At 39.2% G+C, this 25,898-nt stretch overlaps 1 protein-coding gene across 3 annotated transcripts in view; it reads right to left on the minus strand.

Annotated features, from left to right (window-relative positions):
* bicd1a (bicaudal D homolog 1a) overlaps positions 1 to 12,084 on the minus strand; it is a 55,903-nt gene extending 43,819 nt beyond the window's left edge. For all 3 annotated transcript variants that reach the window (XM_066685451.1, XM_066685452.1, XM_066685450.1), the window contains exon 1: positions 11,869 to 12,084. In XM_066685451.1, the coding sequence (XP_066541548.1) occupies positions 11,869 to 12,084 (216 nt within the window). The remainder of the gene's footprint in view (positions 1 to 11,868) is intronic.
* Positions 12,085 to 25,898: the final 13,814 nt, after the last annotated feature.

The following is a 25,898-nucleotide window of genomic DNA, read 5'->3' on the forward strand; positions in this document are numbered from 1 at the left end:
GCTTCTGAACTGAAAACTGAAGATATTCTCTCTCTCTCTCTCTCTCTCTCTCTCTCTCTCTCTCTCTCTCTCACACACACACACACACACACACACACACACACACACACCAACAGAGATCTGATATGGAAAAGGAGAGGGCTACAAAGAGAAAAGACACACTCTTGGCTTGCTCAAAGAGGCTGTGCTGCCAGTGTGGTGAGAAATTGCTGACTGCTGTGATACATATATTTCTTGGCTTAAAATCCTGGTATGCAGTTGTTTTCAGCTCAGCAGAGTAAGACTTGGAGGACTGTGTTTTTAACACCATCAGATGTGTGATATCATCCAGCTGTGTAATAATTCAAATCATTTTTTATCATAAATTATATTACACTTTTCATTTGTCACATTTTGGGAATGTTTTTCAATTTTTCAGATATATTCAATTTTTCAGTAAATAAACAACATCCAAAAGTATACAGTATGCAACCCCCTTCTGGGGTCATGACCACACAGCATGCTTAATAAAGTCCTTTCATCTGAACTACAAGAGAAAAACAATTATCAGACAATATCTACTGATTTGGAAAATGTCTGCTGATTATTTTTCAAAAAAATATAAATTGAGTTCTAAAATCCAGCCAAAACAGAGTGATACACACAAACCCTTCTGTGTTAATGGAATATAGATATTGTGGCAGCAGGAACCAGCAGTGCAGTCTAGTTTCTTTGATTTCTGTCTCCTGCTCTTGCGGAACCTTATGTAAATGGTAAGTTTAGTGAGGAATAATGACTTGTGGGTCTGTGCAGGAAAACTAATGATGTGCATCATAGAATCAAACTACAGCACCATCTGCTCCAGACCAGGAGGGCTGTGCATTGGTGTATGTTTTGTAGAACCATGCTCGAGACCCATCTGGGACCACAGTGAGACCCTTATGGGGGTAGAGATATTCAGGTTAAGAACACCAGGACACCACTCTACCAATGTCAAATACTGCTGGTTTATACTCAGTTAGCCGATATTTGCCATTAAGCATGGTGTCCTTATGTTCAAGTGCAGCAACTTCAGCATCCCACTTCAGTTCAAGATGTCTGTGGAGAATATACACACTATGCATGCACAAGTGTAAATCTGTATTCATAATGGTTGCAGCTGACTTACAGGGGATGCTCAAAAAATTTGCACATGTAGTGTGCAGTCACAGTTTATGAGCTGTATAATGAGCTGCAGTACATACGGAGATAACTGGGATCAGTAAAGCACATATGAGTTGATTTCCTGCTATTGTTTTGTTCAACTTAGTGCTCTGTTGTATACAGTAATGTGTGGGAAACTGTGGGAAGAGTTAAAGCTTATTCAGGCTCTCAGGTGGCCAAGAGTTCAGGGTGGAGCCTAGCTATAAAACTGTGGGAATGTGTGTGAGAGAGAGAGAGAGAGAGAGAGAGAGAGAGAGAGAGAGAGAGAGAGAGAGAGAGAGAGAGAGAGAGAGAGAGAGAGAGAGAGAGAGAGAGCGAGAGAGAGAGAGAGAGAGAGAGAGAGAGAGAGAGAGCGAGAGAGAGAGAGAGAGAGAGAGAGAGAGAGAGAGAGAGACTGAAGCGTAAAAAATACCAAACTTTCATAACAACGTAACAGGCAACACAATGTTAACAAAGGAATCAAAAATCAATGGCACAGAAAGAGAACTTTCATGTGATTGGATAAAAACATTAGTCTAATGACATCAAAGACTCTATTGTAACCTGATACACTATTTTGGAAATCTGTAGCACTACAGTCCAGAATTTGGAACTGCATGTAATTTACATCCCAGTGGCTGTATTTGTGATTGACAAACACTATGCTGAAAAATAATGTCTACAAATAGGCACTCAATGTTGAAAAACGTTACAGAATTCCCAACATTACAACACTTAGTTTAGAACATATGCCATAACAGATTACATGTGTATAACAGCAAACATAAATCATATATATGTCACAATAGATGGTACCTAGTGCTCAAATTAAACTATGCATTTTCAGGAATCTCCCTTCAAAATAATAGGTAGTCGAAGAAAAGGCAAAAATAATAGTTTGTCTTTGCTTTAGAACTTGAGAAGCTGATTGAGAAGCTGAAAGCTGCTTTTCATACAGCGATCTGTAAACCAGGTTGTACTGGAGACACTCTGAATAGCATTAAAGTCCAGTTTGTTCTTGTAAAGCTCCAAGTGATAAGGCTGAATAAACTTGGAGTAAGAATTAGGCGGTCAACAGAAGAAACATGCTGCCACTTATTAAAGTATTAAGAAACAGAGGGCGAGGGAGGGGGAAAGGATCAGAAATATATCTTGAGAAATGAATGCTGTGTGGTATGCTATGGGCTAATATTGAATGTTCTTGCCGTGTATTACACAAGCTGCAGAGGATTACTCAAGTAAAGGCCCTTTGTACTGCGGCTGTTTGTAACGCAGCTTAAATGTGAGTTAATGCTGGAGTCGGATCAGTTGGTTGTATAACTTTTTTTGATCAGTGCACACCAAGCAAAAAATAAATACACTAAAATAAAAATAAAAAAATAAAATAAATAAAAAATCGTGTCCACTGTAGAATCTGGGCATGAAAACAAGACCTGGCAATGAGCATAAATGTGGTGGCATGTGTTGGTTAAAGGAGCACTTAATTTTTTTTTTAGCCACCAAAAGCAGCAAATAACATTTATTATTTATCATTTATACATTTTTTATTCATTATTCATTATTAAGTTCAAAATAATATAATGAAATGTCATTATAGTTCCAAACAAACTAAATGTGTAAGCATCTCCCACATATGTTCATAGAACAAAGTCTGAAACTATGTACTATGAACTATGTTATGAAATATGACAATTATCTTTTTTATAGTATTATGTTAAAGTGACATCTCCAAATACAGAAAACATCAAATTTATGAGGTCTGTTATATGCGGTTCAGCAATCACTCCTCTCTCTCTCTCTCTCTCTCTCTCTCTCAGCAGTCTCTATGATAAATGCAGACTAGGCCAAGCTAACAGTGAATCAGGACAGTAGAGGAGCCTCTTAAAAAAAGACCCTGTCCTCCAGTTTCCTATAAACAATGTCAGTCATTAGTCAGACCCATAGGCACCGTGTCCTACATACAGTCCTTACAGGAGGGTACAACCCACTCAGCAAGGCACTGCCTTCACTCTGTGTGTGTGTGTGTGTGTGTGTGTGTGTATGTGTGTATAGGTATTGGATTAGGTACTTTGCCTTCAATATGTTTAACTTTAGTTGGTAAGGCCACCAAAGGGACAGTTTGATGAAGGTTTCTCAAAGGACACTTCAATATTTTACAACACTGTCAAAAGTTCAGTCTCAGAAATTGTTTGTACTTTCTGCCTCCCAAACACATTCAGTGATCCTAGGCTCTAGGCTTTTTTGAGAAGCTCCATTACTAAATATAATATTTCATTTCTGTATTCTTACTTCTGTTCTAAACAGACCTGAGTGGTTTAATACTACAGCTGAAAGTCTTTCATGGACTGCAAAAAGTTCTCTTTTTCAGCCCAAATTCCCAGCCCAAAGATGCCTCTTCCACTGCGTCCTTTTCAACCGTTTGTTTGAGATTCTGTCCCTTCACCTGAATATTAGCATTCTCCTTTCTATTCTATTCTCTTGATTACAGCAAGTTTCTCTTGGTCTGCTTAAATCAAGGACCATGCCTCATTTGCATACAGTAGTGCTTGCAATGCTGGTGGTAAATATGTGGGTTTGAAGTGCTGAGTTGTTGGTGGTAATATAGGCTTTACTGATGGTTGAGTAGTTCTTTCATGGATGTTGGAATGCTCTATGGTGGTTTCCTGGCCGAAATAAGTGTAGCTGTAGCTGCAATTGGCTCAGAGCTGATCTCTTGATGGAGATCTTTTTGACCTTTTTCATGCACTTGGTCTTTGATCAATCCATTTGGAGTCCTGTATTTGCACTTACTTGATCGAGTCGGTTCAGCTCCTGTTTGATAATGGGTTTGTCTTTCATCACTGATTCTGGTTTTCCAATGGTGGCATTGAAGAGTTTTGAGGAAATGGTATCTCCCTGTCAGACCCATTGTCCTACAGGCATGTGGAGGGCTATGTGGAATTGTGTGATATCAGTGAAGCACCTGGAGCTGAGCTCTTGGTTTAGGCCGATAATGTGTCCATTTTACTGAGTAAAAATAAACTTTTTCAGATATCATGCTTCTGAATGTGTCTTTAATTGGTTCATAATATGAATAATTTAAGTAATAATATGCTAATCTTCAAACACTGCCACTGAATTTAAAGGCACGAAATAAATAGACCTAGTTTTTGGCAGCACTGGATATGTGCACGGATTTGCAGAGTGTGGACTTTGCACCAGAGTATCAAGGCCAAGTACTGCTCCAATTCAGCCACTGAATGGAGTATGTGTATCTGGAAAATAGCCAGTCTTTTGTCCATTAAAGGTAATATCTACATGGACTAATCAGCTTTATATGTTCAACACAGAGTTCCTGCTGCATTTATTTAGAAACATGGACATACATTAAACTCATGAAGTGTGTGTCTGAATGATAATAATATAATAGAAAAAGACTATGGTAGTGTTCAGTATTTGTAGGTCACCCACACAAAGAGACAGAGAAGCAGGCAATGGTTCAGACTTAGACAAAGAGACTGAGCGGGATGAGAGTAGTGTAGAGGGGCTGAATGAGAGGGCTTTTAGCCTCTTTAGACACTTTGCTGCTTTGTCACTCTGACTCCCAGTGTGAGTAAATGTGCTCTGTGCACTTCCAGTACATTGACTTAAAAGTGGGGTTGCGTTATGGATGCCTCATTGGACTTCGGGTGCTCAGAATGTGTGTGTATGTGTATTTGATACACCTTCTAATAATAAAAGACAATGTAGCCAAAGGACAGGTAATCTGCCACAGGGGCTTATGGGTATGCCAATAATAGTGTTAGACAATAATACAATATCAATATATATCACAATATAAGTCTTTCAATAACAATGACATGAGTTTAATACACATTTTCAATATTTCAGTATACATTATTTACAATATCTGTCGCTGACTGACAGAGCGCTGCTGTCAGTTCATTGCACTCAATTTTAAATTTTGGTAAAAAAAAATGAATAAAGCCAAGAGGCTTATGTTTGATGGTGACGTCATGTTTCTTTCAGTTCTGTGGCTTTTATATTGTTCATATTGACTTTGGAATTATATCATATTGACCGAAATTAAGAAATATATTATGTAATAAATATAAATCTTGCATGCAGGGCACAAGCACATGTCTGCCTTTTGAATCAGACCAATACTAAGCCATCTGCCTTATCTTAATTCTGTTCTGAATGTGTGAGCATGTTCTGGACAATGTTATTAAAGGTGCACAACAATAAATCAACATCATGCATGTTTTATATAGTGATAGACAACACTAGAAAACTGGAAACACCAAGTAGTGGGGCTGTTCCACTTTACTATGGCCAGTGTGGATGGCATGATTCACCATACTCTGGTAGGGGACTGTATTGACCAAAAGAAGCCAAAGAGAGTCTTTGAATGCACTGTTGAAACCTTATTTATGACAGGATTATAAATCATTAAGTCAGTGAGTAATATAAGTGAGGATGTGTTAAAATAGAGATAATAACAGCTGAAATACATAACATACACACATACACACACATAACACACACACACACACACACTATATATATACATACATATATATATATTAACAGATATATTAAAGGAAGGACAGCTACTGCGTAAACATGGCTTCACATTATTCCATCCCCTCCATATGGCCCCTTCCATCCTGAGACAGCAGAAGGTGTGCTATAATAATCATTCCTCTGAGAGCTTGCCACTTTTCTTACTGCTGCCTATGAGTTTGCAGTCTTCACAAGCAATCAATACACACTCCTGCAGGAGAGACAGCCTGGCTCCCTCTCCTACAGCCTCCTCGCCCAAACTTTCACTGCACCACAAATACAGAACCATTTATAAAAGCAGTGTGAGAAACAAGGGCCCAAGGCTCTCCCTACACAGAGAGAAACTAAGTCTTTATTTTTTAGTGTTTGATCACAAGGCACAGGGGTCACACTGAGCTGTGGAGCCACAGGACATGTACACACAGCATGACTGCAATCTCTAGATACCTCACAGTTGTGCACTTTTGATTTAGTGTCAATATATGATTATAAAACAAGAGCTGGTTCATCTCTATATTTGATTTCTACAGCAAACATTATGACTGTTTAGATGTAAATAAGGCAAAACTTGTTCACTCACTAAATCCCTCACTCTAACACTTACACGTTGTATCCTCTTATTTGCTCACTCACTCATTCACTCACTTACACACTAATGTACTTATACCCTCACAGGCCCTTGCTAACATTTTTTACCTCTCATTTGCTCATACACTCACTCGCTTATAAAACCCCACACTCTTTTCCTTGATCAAATTGCTGTAAACTCTTTTTTCCTCACTCACCACTCACTCATGCTTTTAATAAATTGCTCAATGAAAAGAAAGTTGCATGTGCTTTTTTCCTGAATGCAGCCTCCACAGTCTACTACATTCAGTTTACAGGTCTGCTTCACCATATAACAGGTTAAAACTAAAGTCTAAACCAATAACAAAATAATAATGCAATGGCTAACTCTGAATGCTACATGATTAGCCTGTTCGCAATATGCCGAGTTGGTTGTTTTCTACATATTATATTGCATACACCAAAATATTCACCAAAGCTCGCATGTTCGCTCATCTTTGAGAGCTTTTACCGAACCACTGGGACATTAAAATATAAAATTTAAAATATATAAAAAAGGGTTTTTTTCAGTCGCTTTGTAGCTGTTAGCTAAACATGTGCTGTTTACATTTTCTCTCTCAGTGAGTTCATTCTGAGGACATCACTAATGCTGTTCATTGAGTAAATACTTTACCTACACAATGCATAGCTTTAGCCAACAATACAGCGATAGCATTAGGATCAGTCACAGCCACAGACAGAAATCAATAGCATGTGTGCTGTCTCACTGGTAACTTTTCAGGTCTTTTGCTTGAATGGGGTGTGTTGATGGGGGTCACGGGGACATAGCAGGGCTTACGGGCCCCCGGCCTGTATCGATTTGGGTTCTCAAGACCCCTGCTGCTGTGAATGGGGGAGGAGCCCTGTAACACATCTCCTCTCCCTTTTTTTCTGTCCTAAACAAGCAGATGGTTGACTCAGAGTGCTTCTGAATTGTTTCTGTGACTAAGTAGCTCAGATGTACTAGTCTTGGTTCACTCGAATAGACTAAAATATCCTTAAATGGTAAATCATATTGGCTATATTTTCTAGACATAAAACCTAGTATTGGAATACATATTATATAGCTGCAGAGGTTCAGCAATTTGCTTCATAATGCATGTTTAAACAGATGGTCAAGGTCTACTGTAAAGCTGAACAGACTAGCTGCTGAGAGGAAATGTCAGTTCAGACACCCACACACACACATCAATACTCCCACAGACATAAAGCTAGAAGCTAGCCTGGAGAGCCTTAGAAAATAGTATAGAATATCCTCAGTTTGTTTTAAGATGAATAATTGAATAATATTAATAGGACCTAATTAAATATTAATAAGACTGACTTATACCTTATGCATACTTCAGATGAAGTCATTGCACAAAAAGAAATCGCATTACTCGGATTAAGTTCTACTGTCTGCATGTTTGTGGGTGTTTGTTTTTCAGCTGGTTGAGTTAGGTTATATTTCAGGTTCATTTTTTTTAAACATTGACTTTATACCAGGTCTAGCAATGAGACTGGCTGGAGTAGCCAGTAAGACACCAGACTAGGCCTGTTAGTCAAAGCCCTTACCGTTCCCTTCTTGCAGTGTCTCTGGTACAAGGTTGCAGTGGTAAGTGGGTGCTGTACTTCCTTTACATACACTCTCTTTGCCATCCTTACAAAATGCTACATAATTTACACTTTACAGTATAAATAATTCAGCACACAATTAAACCTCTTGACTTGCCACTGTCCTTTTGTGTCTTTGCAGAGATACAATGGGGCAATGCATGCTTTGTCTTGCAAGCAGATTTTGAACACCTTCATTTGCAAGTTTATATAAAGAGACACCTCTTAAAGTCACATTGTGTAAATGGTGCAATGGGACAGTCAGAATGTGAGAGGGAGAGAGAAAGAAATGTGTGAGTATGAGAGAGAGAGAGAGAGGTGAAATATCACCTCCAGCAGAGTAAATTTCAAGCACAAACACAGGCTGCTCCTTTGAACAGAGAGCAGAGAGATAGACTGATATTATCTGACTGCTTCAAAGGAGCACATGCACACTGCCATTAATGGTGTGACCACCGCAGGTTGGACTAGACAGCTTTTAATCTTTGTCAACAGCCCCAGAATGTGTAGCATCTGTACATCCCTTTCCTTATTGTATATGACATATCATAAGCATACTTATATGACTTAGAAATAAACCTTGCTACATTAAAATGCATTTAAAAACATTGAGAAACCTTTGTTTGTCTTATGAAAATTACAGGGAGCAATTTTTTCTACTCCAGCTGAGATGTGGGTCTGTTTATTTCTACCACAGTTGAAATTATTTTTATATCGTCCCTGTCAGATTAAAAACACGTATCTCCATTTTTAGTGGTTTACACATTTTTTTACATGTGTTAAATGCAGGTATTAATCTCTGTCTGTTCATAGCAGCGTAATATCAAAATGACCAATGAAAAGCTGAAAAATCACAAAATGGCTGCTAGACCTGTCAAAACCATGTATCTCCCTCCCGTTTATCCCAGTTCAGTGTCAGTGCTAAAGTTAACAACTGATCACACGTTTACTCACATGAAAAATTAGACCAGAGTGGGTATAATTAATAACAATAAGGACTAAATATGCTGATTTCAATCAAGTATAATAATGATAGACTATGCTTTTGCTAAAACATGGATTCATAGCGACAGTGTTTTACGAGAATACGCTGCAGTCTGTGGTTATACAGAGTTGGACGTGTCTCGTTGGAGTTCACTAAAAGAAATCCACGTATGTCAGTATTTGCTGTCTACAATACACGCAAGACTATTTTACATATGAAACTTTGGACACGCGTCCCAATATAGATATTTTTACATTTCTGAGCTGTAATTGGTATAAATCGTGTTATCTGCGGTTTCTATTGTTACTGTCAGTGAAATATAGTCTTTTCCTGTTCCTGAAAAGACAGCGATGATATACAAATCACAATTTTTTCCAAAAGTTAACACAGCTTCCTGGGTTCGTAATCCCTGTGACAAGGTGTAATATAAACAGTTCTGTTAAAAATGACCCGCTTCAGAGCTCAGTTCAAACACCATGGAGTGAGGAGTGAGGAGCAAAGTCCCTTGGTACTTTATTTTTTCATTCTTTCTTCAACCATATTTCATCAGTAAGTTAATTCCTTTGCACTCATTGTGTCTGATTTACTCTGTGTAAATTTGTCTTTGCATTCTCAATGGCTCCAGAGCTGTGATTGGAGTACTTCAGACATGGGGAGGGGAATCCTAAAGTCTCTGTACATGTAAGATGCAGCACAAAATCTTGACTTATTTCATGTTTTCTAAACAGCACAATGCTCATGAAGGCTCTATAGATGAATTTGAATGATCAGAGGCAACAAAACAGCAAAGAGGCCCAAATAAGTGGACCTCAATTCATAGAAAATGATCACAAAATAATCACTTATCCCGCCCTAAACTGCACAATAATCATATTTCCATTTGACTCAGATAAACAGCATGAGGCCTGTTTCTAAATCCTGATGATATTAAAGCCCTCTTTCACAGAGCACAAAGACCAGCTGATATTCAGTGAAAGCAAGTGATGCCAAACCCACATACTGTTGCTGCTGTTATCACAGTGTGAATGTGAAGCAAGTGGTTAATTAACACCACGCCCTCAGGGCTGATTCTCCTGATCTAGGAGGAAGCGTGGTGAAAAGAGGGTAATTACTGGCACACAGACCCACATCCTTAAGGCTTGTTCAATGTTCAATGACTCAGTGGAGTCTCCAGTTCCAGTAGAAATGTGTGTATGTACAATAGGAAAGCATTCGCTATCATTCTCTCCTAATTTATTGTTCTTATCCACAATAAAGACTTGTCCATAATGCATTATGCCTATTATGACAACCCAGTGAGCACAGACACACCAAAGATGTCCACAAAATGTTATTATGTATGGTAAATATGGTATAGCTTCACCTAATTTAAATTGTCTACAGCACCATTCAGATGGAATTCAAATTTGTAAGACAGAGAAGTGAAACATCTAGAAGCTGTGGATATGTTTTGTACATGCCACTTAATTTGCGTAATGGTTTAAATGGTTTATAATGGCTATAACAATTATGAGTGGGTGAAATTTTATGGGGGTGGCATGGTGGTGCAGCTCATCCATGTAGTGTCGCAGTCACACAGCTCCAGGGACCTGGAGGTTGTGGGTTTGAGTCCCGCTCCGGGTGACTGTGAGGAGGGGTGTGTTCTCCCTGTGTCCGTGTGGGTTTGCTCCGGGTGCGGCACACGTTAGTAGGTGGATTGGTGACTCAAAAGTGTGTGTGTATGATTCCGTGTAGGCTCCGGACCCACAGCGACCCTGAACTGGATAACGGTTACAGATAATGAATGAGCAAAATTTTATGCCATCATCTCAATCATTATGTGCTATGAAAGAGTAGAAGATAAGGGCACTGGGTGCTGGATATATTTTGTTGGTGACTCCAGTAGCACTGCTGTGTATGTGTATGATCCACACTTTGAAAAACCGGCATTCAAACATTCCACTATCTTGTCATTGTGATGGTTGTGTTTCTTTGGTGTGAGGGCAACATGTAAATCAAGTAGCCACACCCATTTCTGTTATTTACACTAATATTCCTTATCCAGTGAATAACCATTATAAACATTACTGATGTCCTGGGGTTAAATGGCATTACGTCAGCTACCCACTTAAAACTAATCCCATCTGAATATCCACTGTCGATATAAATGTATGCATCTTTCCAACATCCATCAAATATGTATTTTCTGCCCACATAAAAGAGGGATATTCAAAGGAGGCCTTTTAGACAACTGTGAATACTGTCATGAATAAACTTTCATTGTGCCTAAAATGCACACATCTAACAGATGCCCCAATGTCATTTATTTCCGGCACCCTGGGACCTTGTCAAAGCAGGTTATTTAAATCTGTGTACCACTGCATATGTAGTAAAAGCACTACAATGTACTATAGCGTGTATAAATTAAGATACAATACAATAAAAAGAAATCCAACCCCCGACATACTGAGCAAAGCGGCAGCTATCAGGAAAGCTTCCAGCCAAAGTGAAGCCAAAGAGTCTTCATGAAAATGCCTAATGTGACAGCTGAATCAATGCTCGCTCAGCCAGTGTGGAAGCCACTGATGTTTTAAGCTATCAGTGCTGAACCCCTCCTGGGCCAAAAGCTTTCTGCATCCGCGGAAATGTCTCAATCTATAAATAAATATTTAACAAACAAATGAAGATAACTGTTCTGAGGCAAACTGTGATATATTTAGGTAATAAGTAGTATAATCATCCAGAAAACACAGCTGGAGCAGGTGCAATTCAAACCGAACACTAGGGTTCGTTTCCCAGCTTGGGTAGGAACACCAGTCATGACCAAAAATCCACCTGCCACTTACTACAACATGATCCAAATTCTAATTCCCCTCAAGGACGCATATCATAGGCTAAATGTAAATAGAAACAGGCCCGGAGTAAGCATATCATCAATAATATTACAGTGCTCCCCCAGCAATAGACCGCTCCCCTAGACCCAGCTCGGCTGTATTTACCTCCTGCAGCTGCCGCAGCTCCTGCTTGAGCGCATCATGTTCGGACTCGATTTCTGCGCACTGCTGCTTCAGGCTCTGGTTCTCCTCCAGCACCGCGAGCCCGCACTCCGCCGCACGGATCTTCTCGCGGTTCGCCTCCGCCAACTCTCGACTCAGCCGCTGCACCTCCGCGCGGTACTCGTCTGCCGTCTCCCCGCAGCCTCCATCCGCAGCCATCGCCTCCGCCTATGCTTCCCCACCGCACCTTGGACAGAGCTGCTGCTGAGACCCAGCGTCAGCGAGACTCAGCGCCGGACACAGAGCGAGCGCTGTGCTCCTTACTTTCACACCCGTATTGCGGCAGACCGCGATTTCCATGCTGTGATTGGCCAGGAGCTCATTCCCACAAGACGTTCACAAACCAATCGTTCAGCTGAAGATGGACACTGTGAACCAATCACAACACAGCACACGGAGGCAATCGGGACAATCTCGAATAAGGAGCGGCTGGGCGTACCGCAATACCGGTAGAAAAAGAACAGCACACCACCCGCTCATCTGCATGCAGACGGGGGTGGGGGGCAGAAGTCGGGTGCAGAAATCAACACACACACACACACACACACACACACATGTAGTAATATCACTACACTTTTTGGAGGTTCCAGAAACAAAGGAAAGCTATTTTCTGTTTCATATAGTTCCCATATCATGTTTGTTTATTGATTTTTTCTGTATGTTCTTATTTTAAAAAGTTCATATTTTTCAGGATTATGTGAAATTATAGGACAATTTCTGGTTTATGTGAACTTCCAGGACATACAATACACACTCTTATAAGTCTACTACCAACATAATGAGGGCATGTTAAAAGTAGGGACTTTTTACACATGGTCTACTGCAAATCACATCAGTGGTAAGATACATCACAGTTTAAAAGATAATGCATGAGAATGTTTTTGTTTTACTCTAATAGCTTAATGGGGGCAGCCGTGGCCTGGTGGTCAGGGGAACTGGGCTTGTAACCGGAAGGTTGCCGGTTTGATTCTCAGAATGAAGTGCCCTTGAGCGAGGGACCTAACCGCCAACTGCTCCCAGGGCACTGTGGCTAAGTAACCCACCTCTCTGGAAATGTGTGCTTGCTTGTGTGTGTAAATGTGTGGTTCACAGCACAGACAGGGTGAAATAAATAAATTCCTCTTTGTGCAAGCACAGTGGCCAATAACGTAATTCCAATTTTCTCATGTATAAAATGCTTTGTTCTAAATATTCTACATATATCTTACTATATGTAGCGTACAATTGAACTAGAGACATATTATTAAAACAAGATACATTTTAATTTCCAACACAAGGTATAAAGCTGTAAATATTTCATGATGAATGGACCAATAAAAATGTCCAAAATTGCTTGGAATAAAATTGTTTTGAGTTCCACTGAATGTTAAGAAGATTTTAATCTATCTCTTGTCAAGTGGACATGCAAGGGTCTTTTTTTTTGGACAGGGGCAATAAACTCACTTATGGGAACTTTGCAGCCATATGTTAATTAATTAATTAATCGTCTGTGACCGCTTATCCAGTTCATGGTTGAGGTGGGTCAGGAGCATTCCCAGAATCATTGGGTGTAAAGTAAGAACACACCCTGGAGGGGGCACCAGTCCTTCACAAGGCAACACACACTCACAAAATCACCCACACACACCCATGGACACTTTTTTGAGTCACCAATCCACCTGCCAACATGGGTTTTTGGACAGAGGATACCAGCGCACCTGGAGGAAACCCACGCGGACACTGGGAGAACACACCAAACTCCTCACAGACAGTCACAGTAACCATATTATTATTAACAATAATAATAACAACAACAACAACAACAACAACAATAATAATAATAATCTTTATTATCAATTTTCCATTTACATTTATAATAACCTCCAGTGAATAATTTCTAAAAAATTTAATCCATTGCTAAATCCACTGAAAAATTTCACTCACTCACTCACTCACTCACTCACTCACTCACTCACTCACTCACTCAATAAATAAATAAATAAATAAATAAAAATAGCACATGGGGGACCAGTGTAACTACTCAATGATGATCAATGTAACCATTCAATAACCATTCAGTAAGATTACCCATATTTTCTTGTGAGAGCCACTGTTCTGTTCTTCTGACGACAATCCAGTCACCGTTTCTGAGAGCATCAGGTTCGGGCAGTAAGCATGTGAGACGTTCTTACTAGGGACTTGACCACTGTTTATACATTGAATTAGGTGTTTCTCAACTGCATGTACCATCATCTGTCCACAAGGCCCCTACTCCCAATGACGCAGAGGATCCCATTGCCTCTGTTCCTGTGTCACCGGGACCCGGTGTCTGTGGTGCCCACCGCCCATGCTCCAGTGTCCGCAGCACCCGCCACCCCTGCTCTAGTGTCTGTGGTGCCCACCGCCCATGCTCCAGTGTCTGCAGCGCCTGCCGTGCCTGCCGCCCCTGCTCCAGTGTCTGTGGCACAGTGCGGGTTCCTCATTCATTAGCTTCAACTTAAAATAAATGTTTTTGAGTTGTTTCAACTTCCAGCTAAATTCAAGTGCATCCAACTCACTAGAGTATAAAGAAGATGCACATAATATTCCTGAGCATTTTTATACCAACTTCAGCCATACCTCCTAACAATGAACTTTAGAGGCTCTTCTCAAGATAACAGTAAGAAGAATTTGAAATAATTCTCATTTGAGTTTGATCTCTTTCTTACCTAACAACTATCAATTTTCAATGCAGTTAATTCCTGTTATTTTATCATTTTATATCTAAGTGTAGTTTTACCATTATTATTGCTTCAACTAATCTGCCCTATGAGCTCCTTATGAACTGTAGATGAGTTATTCTCATTCAAATCCTGTATGTTGATTTGAATACTTAACTAATTTGATTTCAGAATTTGGGGCACGCGTGGGAGGGTTATTTATTTATACAGGTTTATTTTTTTGGATGGAGAATATTATTATTATTATTATTATTATTATTATTATTATTAGCTTATTTTCATCTAAACTAAAATGTGTTTTGAATCTTGAACATCCCCTTTAACTACATCGACACATTTTACCCCAAAACATGTCTTGGAATGTTGGTGCCAGGATAATTTCTTTAATGGAAAGAAACACTGAAATGCCTAGCTTACTATTATATGAAAATGTTTGTTTTTACCTGTGCAGCAGTAGTGTCCAATGTTGGTCCCTCAGGAGCCAAAAAAGGTTCTAGTTCAGCAGCATACTTGGTCTTTAAGGTCTGCACGTTTCTGCTGTCAGTCTAAATGAACACATGCATATTAAAACAATAACAGAAAAAGAGCACACAACTGAAAATAAAAAGAAGGACTAACAAACATTTATTAAAAGCGATTTACGCCAAGATGCAAAATTAGGACACAACACACACCCCATTTCTGGTATGTCAGGACATTTGAGACATCATGCAGGTCAAAACATTTTACACCAGAAAATCCTTGGAACATCTTTTTTAGGACAGTGGTATATTATTATTATTATTATTATTATTATTATTATTATTATAACGATTATTATTATTATTATTAAAGTTAGTTTATAAATATCTGTCCCAAAAGGATGTATGGATAATCCAATTCTATCTGTGCTGCCAGGATATCTGCTTTCCGCTCATTAGAAGTCACTGAATGCTCTTCAGGTGATTTGAAAATGTCTGTTTTGTCCTGTAAGGTGTGGGAGAAAGATCAGTCAACAGACATTTCATACTGCTTACCTTCATTGCGCATGGAAAAAAAAATTACAACAATATGGACTAATAGAATAACAGTTCATTTTTGGAATGTTGTACAATTAGGACCAGACACACACCCCTTGTGTAGCATGTATTTACTTTCATGCACTTAAAGAAACGAGAAACAGCTAAAATAAGTCAGCGTTACCCACCTATAAAACAGGAATAAAGCAACAAGTTCATGTCGGTTTAAACTTTTCAAAGTTTGGAGTTCTCTCTTTGGTGCCGTTTTTTTGTGCCATAAACAGAGAGAGAAAGCCTAGCATACCAGACCAAGACACTTTGTTTTTTTAATACCCATTTACAGACATGTGGGCTTTGTAAACACATTAGATCAGTTTCTAGCACTGGAAAGCAGCAAATTGTGAGGAAACATCCTCAGAATTTAATAACAAAATTGTGCTTTGATTTAAATCATAAAATCGCTGGAAGCCATTTTACGATGACATCAATTCCTAAGTGTGCATAGCTTTTGCTGCAATTCCTCAAGTTGCCATTGTGAGTGTAACCCCTTTTGAGCAAAATCTACACACCCTTACCCCATATTGACCCTTATTAGAGTTCAAACTTAATACTTTCCTGTTATTCACAGCACATGTCTTTTAAGACATGGTGGTGGGGTCAGAAAAGTTAGGACATTGGTTTTGATCCTGACCATACCATGTGTCCTAACATTGTTAGTGTGTCTTCTGACAAATGTACTGACAATACACAAAAACACACGCACACACACACACACACACACACACACACACACAAACACACTAACAGTGGCATACAGCCATCCCAGTGTCTGGGGAACTGCTGGAGGTTAGGTGCCCTGCTCAAGTGCACTTTAGCTGTGGATGTTGAAGGAGGACACCGCAATCTTCCTTTACTTACCCACCCACTACCAGTTGATACCCTGCCAGCTGAGGGGATCAAACCAGTGACTTTCTGATCCCAAGCCTACTTCTTTTAGTTTCAGGCCACAACTGCCCCCATCCCATCTATCACACTATCCAACTCCAGAAAACATTCACATTTTCAGTTTTTCAATTTTCAGTTATATGACAAACTTTATATTTTGATAAATTTTATAAAAACTTTATAAACTTTATAAATTATATGACAAATTATATGTTTTCTGACTTTGTAAAAAGAGATTAAAAGAGCCAAAGGTTTGCCATTTTAATACTGAGGCTAACATCAGGTGTAATGTTAATTAGCTAATCATTATGTTCCATAGAAGTAATTCTTAGCTCAACAACATTACACCTAATCATAACTTTAAATTGAATAAATGTTTTAAACTGTATGTTAAGGTACGAGGAGAATGGACACAAACGCAAAACACACACACAAAAAAAAACATTCACCATATACACAAACAACTAGCGACTTAACAAATATAAACATAACTAAATGACACCATAGAGCAGAATAACAACAATAAAGAATAACAAAAAATTGTATACTTTTCTTTATACAACATTAGAATAAAACCAAATAACATTATTCCAGTGAGTGTGATATTCTGTGTGTGAATGTGTTGGTTTAACTTTTTACAAATCTCTCCTCGTGGACGTCTGTATTATTTGAGGTTATCATCCAATACCTATTATTATTTATTTATAAATGAATGATTTTAAATAATGTGTGCTGTTGATTTAACAAACTCACACCTACTGTTTTATAGAAACAATGATCTTATATTTCTTATTTGTTTATATTATTATTATTATTGTATTTACTGTGATTATAACTTTATACAAGCACATCACTTACTGAGAAGGCAATAGTTTAAATATATTTATTTATCTTAGGTGCTTAAGACTTCTGCACATTATATACACAGACTACTAAGTTATATAAATAAACCATTTTATTATTATTGGATGGTGCGGTGGCGGAGCAGGTAGTGTCACAGTCACACAGCTCCAGGGGCCTGGAGGTTGTGGGTTCGATTCCCGCTCCGGGTGACTGTGAGAAGTTGGTGTGTTCTCCCTGTGTCTGTGTGGGTTTCCTCTGGGTGCTCCTCCCACAGTCCAAAACACATGTTTGTAGGTGGATTGGCGACTCAAAAGTGTCCATAGGTGTGAGTGAATGTGTGTGTGTCTGTGTTGCCCTGTGAAGGACTGGTGCCCCCTCCAGGGTCTATTCCCGCCTTGCGCCCAATGATTCCAGGTAGGCTCTGGACCCACCGCGACCCTGAACTGGATAAGCGGTTACAGATAATGAATGAATCTTGAGATGTATGTACAATTATCTGACCATTTCACACATAAATTACAATCAGTAAACGACCCTGAACTGTTCTTGTGGGAAATGCAGCAATTATTAGAACCATCTCAATAAACAGAATTCAGGGACAATTTTCTGATAACTTTTCTCAATTCACGCTGTGGACGATCAAAAAGGGTTGACCTCCATCTAGTGGATGTTTTTGGTATGAACATCAGCCAGAAGTTTCAAACCACAGACAGCGGATGTGAATAATATAATTATCTCATTTCCACGGCGCCTGTCAAAAGGCGGGATATAAAAAGCAGCAACCGAACAGTTGTGCTGGAAGCAGGAAAAATGGACAAGCACAAGCAATCGAAAGCACCTGAGTTGCTTTCACACGGGGCAGTGAAAATAGTTTAACAGTGCTCATAAAGACTTGATTAGATCATCTCCTAAACAGCATGTTTCGTATAATAATGTAGTGGTTAGTACCTAGATGAGTAGATCAAAGAAATGTAAAAATGACATTAACATACATACACAGAGAAAGGATATTTTTTCAAGCATATTTAACACATTAGATCTATAAAACTCAAGCGTTTCTGTTCATTGTCCTGTTGTTAGAATGGTTATGAAAGGATGTGAAACTGCTCATGTTAAGATATGACTTCTGTGGAACCCCTAGTGACATGGTGGGTTTATTTAGCAAGTCATGGCCACTATATAGGATTTTGAGGCTACAAAACAATATATTGAGAACACGAAATAATATATCGAGGCCACAAAACAGTAAATTGAGGCCATGAAATGACTGTGCACCCTGACAAATCTTGCATGAAACTTTGCATTGCTTTTCTATGTCATCCATGAACCTCAAGGCAGTGTGCATTAATGTTAACCAACTACAAACAGACTTAATCTCAAATGTTAGTTGTGTGGTTGTTCAGCTGCTATGCCAATCAAACTTGTGTGCATTGCAAATGCAGGTCCCTTGGTCCAAGCTTCAAAATATTATTTCGTGGCCTCATAATTTTATTTTGTGGCCTCAAAATACTATATAGTGGTCACAACTTGCTAAATAAACCCACCATGTGACTTTATAATACCATTACATCATGCATGTATGAGGAAGAATTTGACATTATGTGCAAGTGTGTGGTTGTATGAGATTGGCCTACAAGGATTCATATTCATTCACTGCTGTAGATGTGTTATTGCTGCTGTAGCTCAAGGACATGTAATATTTGTACAGACCTAACAGGAAATACAGTGTAAATAGAACTCATGACTTACTTACTGTACAATGAAGTGTCCCCAGTCAGTCCAGTGGGCCTTCATGTGACATCAATTTCTACTAGACTCCATTTCACCCTGCTGTGGTCTATTTCAGCTTATCAGTTATCTGTACAAGTCTCTTTGGAGTGTTCTAAGAAATTGACTAATTGCTTACATTCTCTGTGACTCAAGCAAGCTCAGATTAATAAGTGGATGGATGTCAAGTGAGGCTGCACGTGTTCTGTTTTCAGAACACTTCACAATGCCCTTCTATCACTGGCATATCTCTAAACAGGCTCAGTTTATTTTATAGGGTTTTGCCCAGGGGCCAAAATTGAATGTGATACGGCTAGCAGAGATGTAGTCACTCCATGGCCATAGCTGAATTTAAAATAATAATAATAATAATAATAATAATAATAATAATAATAATAATAATAATATTAATATTACATTACATTTATAATGTGTTATCAAGAACCCAGAGAGTGTTTGACTGCTGGATTTGTGACAGAAATAAGTTCCAGAGATGAGGACTGACACTAGAGAAAGTCTGTTCTCATAGGCTGCAAAGAAGAGGGAGTCGATATCAGCCAGTGGTGGAAGACCTAAGTGTGCGTGTTGGTATATAGGATGATGAACTTTATTTAAGCTTTGGACGTGAGCAACAGGATTTTAAACTGGATACAGTATTTATCAGGGAGCCAGTGAAGATTATAAAAGACAGGTGTAATGTGTCAATGTCAGTGGGTGTGAGTAAAAAGCAGGTTGCTGAGTTTTGAACCATCTGGAGCTTCTAGGTGGAAGAGTAGTTAATACCAGGGAGGAGAGAGTTAGAGTAATCAAAATGGTTTGAGATTAGAGGGATAATGTGATTTTTGCTGTTTGGTAAGGGGAAGAATGAGGTTTTAACACAGGGAGTTAACGTGTAGCTTAATGGTGTCAAGTATAACCCCCAGGTTATGAACTGTACTGGAAGGAGTCACAATAATGTGAATAGAGAGACTGAAATTATTGATTAAATTAAGAGTTTTTGAACTAATAAGAATAAATTTTAATACTGTTTAACTTTAATGAGTTATTATAGGGGTGCACAACCCCAATCCTGGAGGGCCAGTATACAGCAAAGTTTGGTGATTCCTCCTCTTAAACATACCCCCTAAACCTGGCAATCAACAGATGGGTTGAATCAGGTGTGAGCACCAAACTTTGCTGGACATCACCTCTAAAGGACTGGAGTTGTGCACCCCTGAGTTATTATAATTGACTTCTTAAAACTATTTTTCTAAATTATGGAGAGGTGGGTTAGTTATGGGGCAGCACGGTGGCGCAGTCACACAGCTCCAGGGGCTTGGAGGTTGTGGGTTCAATTCCTGCTCCGGGTGACTGACTGTGAGGAGTTGGTGTGTTCTCCCCGTGTCCGCGTGGGTTTCCTTCGGGTGCTCCGGTTTCCTCCCACAGTCCAAAAACACAGCTAAAATCGGCAGATGACTTGGCCTAGTGGGAGAATGTAAATAATAAATAACAAGGGTCCCAGAATGGAGCCTTGGGGGACACCTTGTGTAACAGTAGATGTTATGGAGTTATAACCATCAAAAGTCACATACTATTTGCGGTCTGATAAGGCCCTGGCTGCCCCCTTAAATATATACACATTTCCAAAGAAGAAACCAACACTGGTGTTAAATTACAATTTTAGAATTTCCCTGAGCACTAAAATGACAGCCAGATAGAGGCTCACACGTAATTTGTGCCCAGGTGCTATAATTAGATTTTCTGGGCCTGTCACTATCTGCACCCACACCTCAGAGTTACCCAAAAAAAACTAACATTGCTAAAGCAGCCACCACTGCAAGAGAAATCCTGAATATCATTCATTGTTAAAGCATTTGAGTTAGTCAATCAAAGTCAATAAATTAATAGAGGCATTTCAGATGAGGTTTCTCTGAAAGTTCTAAAATTGGAATGAGAGAGAGAGAGAGAGAGAGAGAGAGAGAGAGAGAGAGACTGATTAGATTTGTGTTGTCTGAGTCTGTGAATGACAGACATGTGATTAAAATATTTGAGGAATATGTTTCTTTGCTCCTCTATACTCACCTCCTATGTTTAATTTTGTTAATATGTCAGAGTGGGGTTGTTTATATGCTAGAAATTGTATTGATACAAATGGCTGGTTTCAGAAAACCAGGGCTCAGAAACCTCAAGAATCAATCTGGTATAAATAATAAATCATTAAAAATAGCCATGCACATAACGCATATGTATAAAATAAAACATGGAAAGTACTTGTCTAAATACGCATACAGCACCCATGCTAATTTAACAATAACCCATGCACATTAACAATATAATGCATGGCAAAACACATTTCCCATGCTTCCGTAACAAAATCCATGCTTAAATTATTAACACGTATGCAAAATGGTTTTTAATCCACACACTTTCATAATTCAAATAAGCATATTATACATGTACAATGAACAATTCTTTCATACTCAGTGTGAGGATACAGTGGCCACAAAAGTATTTGGACACTATGTATTTCACTTTTAGTAAACTTTAATAATATTCTTGAGGTCACTTGGTGAAATGTTTAAGAAACACATCAAGCTGCTTGAAGACCTCTTTGTGTAGAGAATGCCTGCAAAAGAACTTGGTACTGTAAGATAAAGTATGGATGAGGCTCTTTTTCTTACAATGCTGCCTCTGAGCTTGTGATTATAGATGGGCTCATGAACTCACACATAGACATTTCGGATGCAAACCTTTAGCAGTCTCCAAAGAAATTACTCAACTGATATTACTCTACAGTCATCACCCAATTAGTTTATGACATTTATGAATATTCTGAATCATTTATATGCAGCATGGTGACACAGCTCCAAAGTCCTTGCGTCATGGGTTTAATCTCGGGTCACTGTCTATGAGCAGTGGTGTGATGGTGTATTGTCTCCGTGTCTGTGTGGGTTGATTAGCTGTACAAAGTGTCAGTAGGTGGGAGCTTGTGAGTGACTGTGTGAGTGTGTGCTGCCCTGTGATGGACTAAACAGTATGAAACACAGAGTATGTATGAATGAGCCATTTATGAATCATCATCATTAAGTTGTAATTATACACAGAATAGGATGTAAAATATCTGGTGCTAGAGACAGCCTTTGCCATCAGTGAAGCCAGTGTAGATCTACCTATGAGTATGATAAGGCTGCAAAACTAGCTTGGAGGGTCGTGGATCTGTTGTTGGCTTAATTCAGTGAAACATTGACAAGGGAAGGTGCATACCTGATGACTTCTGTGAAGAATTAGTGATGTAGTGGGTGATATGGGTACCTTAAGAGTACCTTAAGTGCAGTGGCGGAAGCTGGTCTTTCAAGGAGGGGAAGCTCAATTTCGGCCTACATCATAAAATGTGTCGGTTTATTTATATGTGAATTCTACCCTCCATTCCTTTTTAAGAAAATAATCTGTGACCCTTTCGTACCAACAAGGCATCTTTTCCAGGGACCTGACTAGTGTCCTCTCAATGGCCAGCAGAGCTAGGCTGCTTAAACGGCCTTGGCCCATGTGAAGTGTGTCCGCCTGTGCTCCCACAGATCTTTACACCAAAGGATCGCTGATTCGCTCATTTCGCTGTCAATCAAAAAGGGATTCAGCCTCAGACAGATCATCCAATCATCATGCAGAAGCTGAGCGTCCGGGCCAGCCGAGGCCAGCCCACTGCCCCATAGACCCCCAGAGACGCTGAGCGTCCGATGGGCGGGACAAAGCCCAGCATTTATCCAATGACTCGTCTCGTTAGTTTTTGAACTAATAAGAATAAATTTTAATACTGTTTAACTTTAATGAGTTATTATAGGGGTGCACAACTCCAATCCTAGAAAGCCAGTATACAGCAAAGTTTGGTGATTCCTCCTCTAAAACATACCCCCTAAACCTGGCAATCAACAGATGAGTTGAATCAGGTGTGAGCACCAAACTTTGCTGGACATTGCCTCTAAAGGACTGGAGTTGTGCACCCCTGAGCTATTATAACTGACTTCTAAAAACTATTATTCTAAATTATGGAGAGGTGGGTTAGTTATAAATTCAATCCAAAGATTAATTTGAGTGTCATACGTGTAGCAATGAAAGCCCAGCTAAAATCGACAGATGACTTGGCCTAGTTGGAGAATGTAAATAATAAATAACAAGGGTCTCAGAATGGAGCCTTGGGGGACACCTTGTGTAACAGTAGATGTTATGGAGTTATAACCATCAAATGTCACATACTATTTGCGGTCTGATAAGTAGGACTTGAACCAGTCAAGGGCAGTGTCAACAATGTCTGGTTCATACAGTCTTAAAGATAGAATAGAATGGCTTACTGTATCAAAGGCAGCACTTAGATCTAACAGAATGAAAATACTAAGGCCACCAGTATTTGTGGTTAACAGTAAATGATAGACGACTTTAACCAGGGCAGTTTCAGTACAATGAAATTAAAGAACACCAGACTGAAGTGCATCAAAAAAGGTTATTAATTCCATTTGGAATTATTGTTTAATTTTCATGCTGGTGACCTTTTGTTACAAGCCTGCTTTTCTAACCTTTAGGCCCTGGCTGCCCCCTTAAATATATACACATTTCCAAAGAAGAAACCAACACTGGTGTTAAATTACAATTTTAGAATTTCCCTGAGCACTAAAATGACAGCCAGATAGAGGCTCACACGTAATTTGTGCCCAGGTGCTATAATTTAATTTTCAGGGCCTGTCACTATCTGCACCCATACCTCAGAGTTACCCAAAAAAACTAACATTGCTAAAGCAGCCACCACTGCAAGAGAAATCCTGAATATCATTCATTACTAAAGCATTTGAGTTAGTCAATCAAAGTCAATAAATTAATAGAGGCATTTCAGATGAGGTTTCTCTGAAAGTTCTAAAATTGGAATGAGAGAGAGAGAGAGAGAGAGAGAGAGAGAGAGAGAGAGAGAGAGAGAGAGAGAGAGAGAGAGAGAGAGAGAGAGAGAGACTGATTAGATTTGTGTTGTCTGAGTCTGTGAATGACAGACATGTGATTAAAATATTTGAGGAATATGTTTCTTTGCTCCTCTATACTCACCTCCTATGTTTAATTTTGTTAATATGTCAGAGTGGGGTTGTTTATATGCTAGAAATTGTATCGATACAAATGGCTGATTTCAGAAAACCAGGGCTCAGAAACCTCAAGAATCAATCTGGTATAAATAATAAATCATTAAAAATAGCCATGCACATAACGCATATGTATAAAATAAAACATGGAAAGTACTTGTCTAAATACGCATACAGCACCCATGCTAATTTAACAATAACCCATGCACATTAACAATATAATGCATGGCAAAACACATTTCCCATGCTTCCGTAACAAAATCCATGCTTAAATTATTAACAAGTATGCAAAATGGTTTTTAATCCACACACTTTCATAATTCAAATAAGCATATTATACATGTACAATGAACAATTCTTTCATACTCAGTGTGAGGATACAGTGGCCACAAAAGTATTTGGACACTATGTATTTCACTTTTAGTAAACTTTAATAATATTCTTGAGGTCACTTGGTGAAATGTTTAAGAAACACATCAAGCTGCTTGAAGACCTCTTTGTGTAGAGAATGCCTGCAAAAGAACTTGGTACTGTAAGATAAAGTATGGATGAGGCTCTTTTTCTTACAATGCTGCCTCTGAGCTTGTGATTATAGATGGGCTCATGAACTCACACATAGACATTTCGGATGCAAACCTTTAGCAGTCTCCAAAGAAATTACTCAACTGATATTACTCTACAGTCATCACCCAATTAGTTTATGACATTTATGAATATTCTGAATCATTTATATGCAGCATGGTGACACAGCTCCAAAGTCCTTGCGTCATGGGTTTAATCTCGGGTCACTGTCTATGAGCAGTGGTGTGATGGTGTATTGTCTCCGTGTCTGTGTGGGTTGATTAGCTGTACAAAGTGTCAGTAGGTGGGAGCTTGTGAGTGACTGTGTGAGTGTGTGCTGCCCTGTGATGGACTAAACAGTATGAAACACAGAGTATGTATGAATGAGCCATTTATGAATCATCATCATTAAGTTGTAATTATACACAGAATAGGATATAAAATATCTGGTGCTAGAGACAGCCTTTGCCATCAGTGAAGCCAGGAGGGTCGTGGATCTGTTGTTGGCTTAATTCAGTGAAACATTGACAAGGGAAGGTGCATACCTGATGACTTCTGTGAAGAATTAGTGATGTAGTGGGTGATATGGGTACCTTAAGAGTACCTTAAGTGCAGTGGCGGAAGCTGGTCTTTCAAGGAGGGGAAGCTCAATTTCGGCCTACATCATAAAATGTGTCGGTTTATTTATATGTGAATTCTACCCTCCATTCCTTTTTAAGAAAATAATCTGTGACCCTTTCGTACCAACAAGGCATCTTTTCCAGGGACCTGACTAGTGTCCTCTCAATGGCCAGCAGAGCTAGGCTGCTTAAATGGCCTTGGCCCATGTAAAGTGTGTCCACCTGTGCTCCCACGGATCTTTACACCAAAGGATCGCTGATTCGGTCATTTCGCTGTCAATCAAAAAGGGATTCAGCCTCAGACAGATCATCCAATCATCATGCAGAAGCTGAGCGCCCGGGCCAGCCGAGGCCAGCCCACTGCTCCATAGACCCCCAGAGATGCTGAGCGTCCAAAATGCTGGGTGGGACAAAGCCCAGCATTTATCCAATGACGTTTTGCTG

The sequence above is a fragment of the Hoplias malabaricus genome, chromosome 11, assembly GCF_029633855.1.
Source record: "Hoplias malabaricus isolate fHopMal1 chromosome 11, fHopMal1.hap1, whole genome shotgun sequence".
Lineage (NCBI taxonomy): Eukaryota > Metazoa > Chordata > Actinopteri > Characiformes > Erythrinidae > Hoplias > Hoplias malabaricus.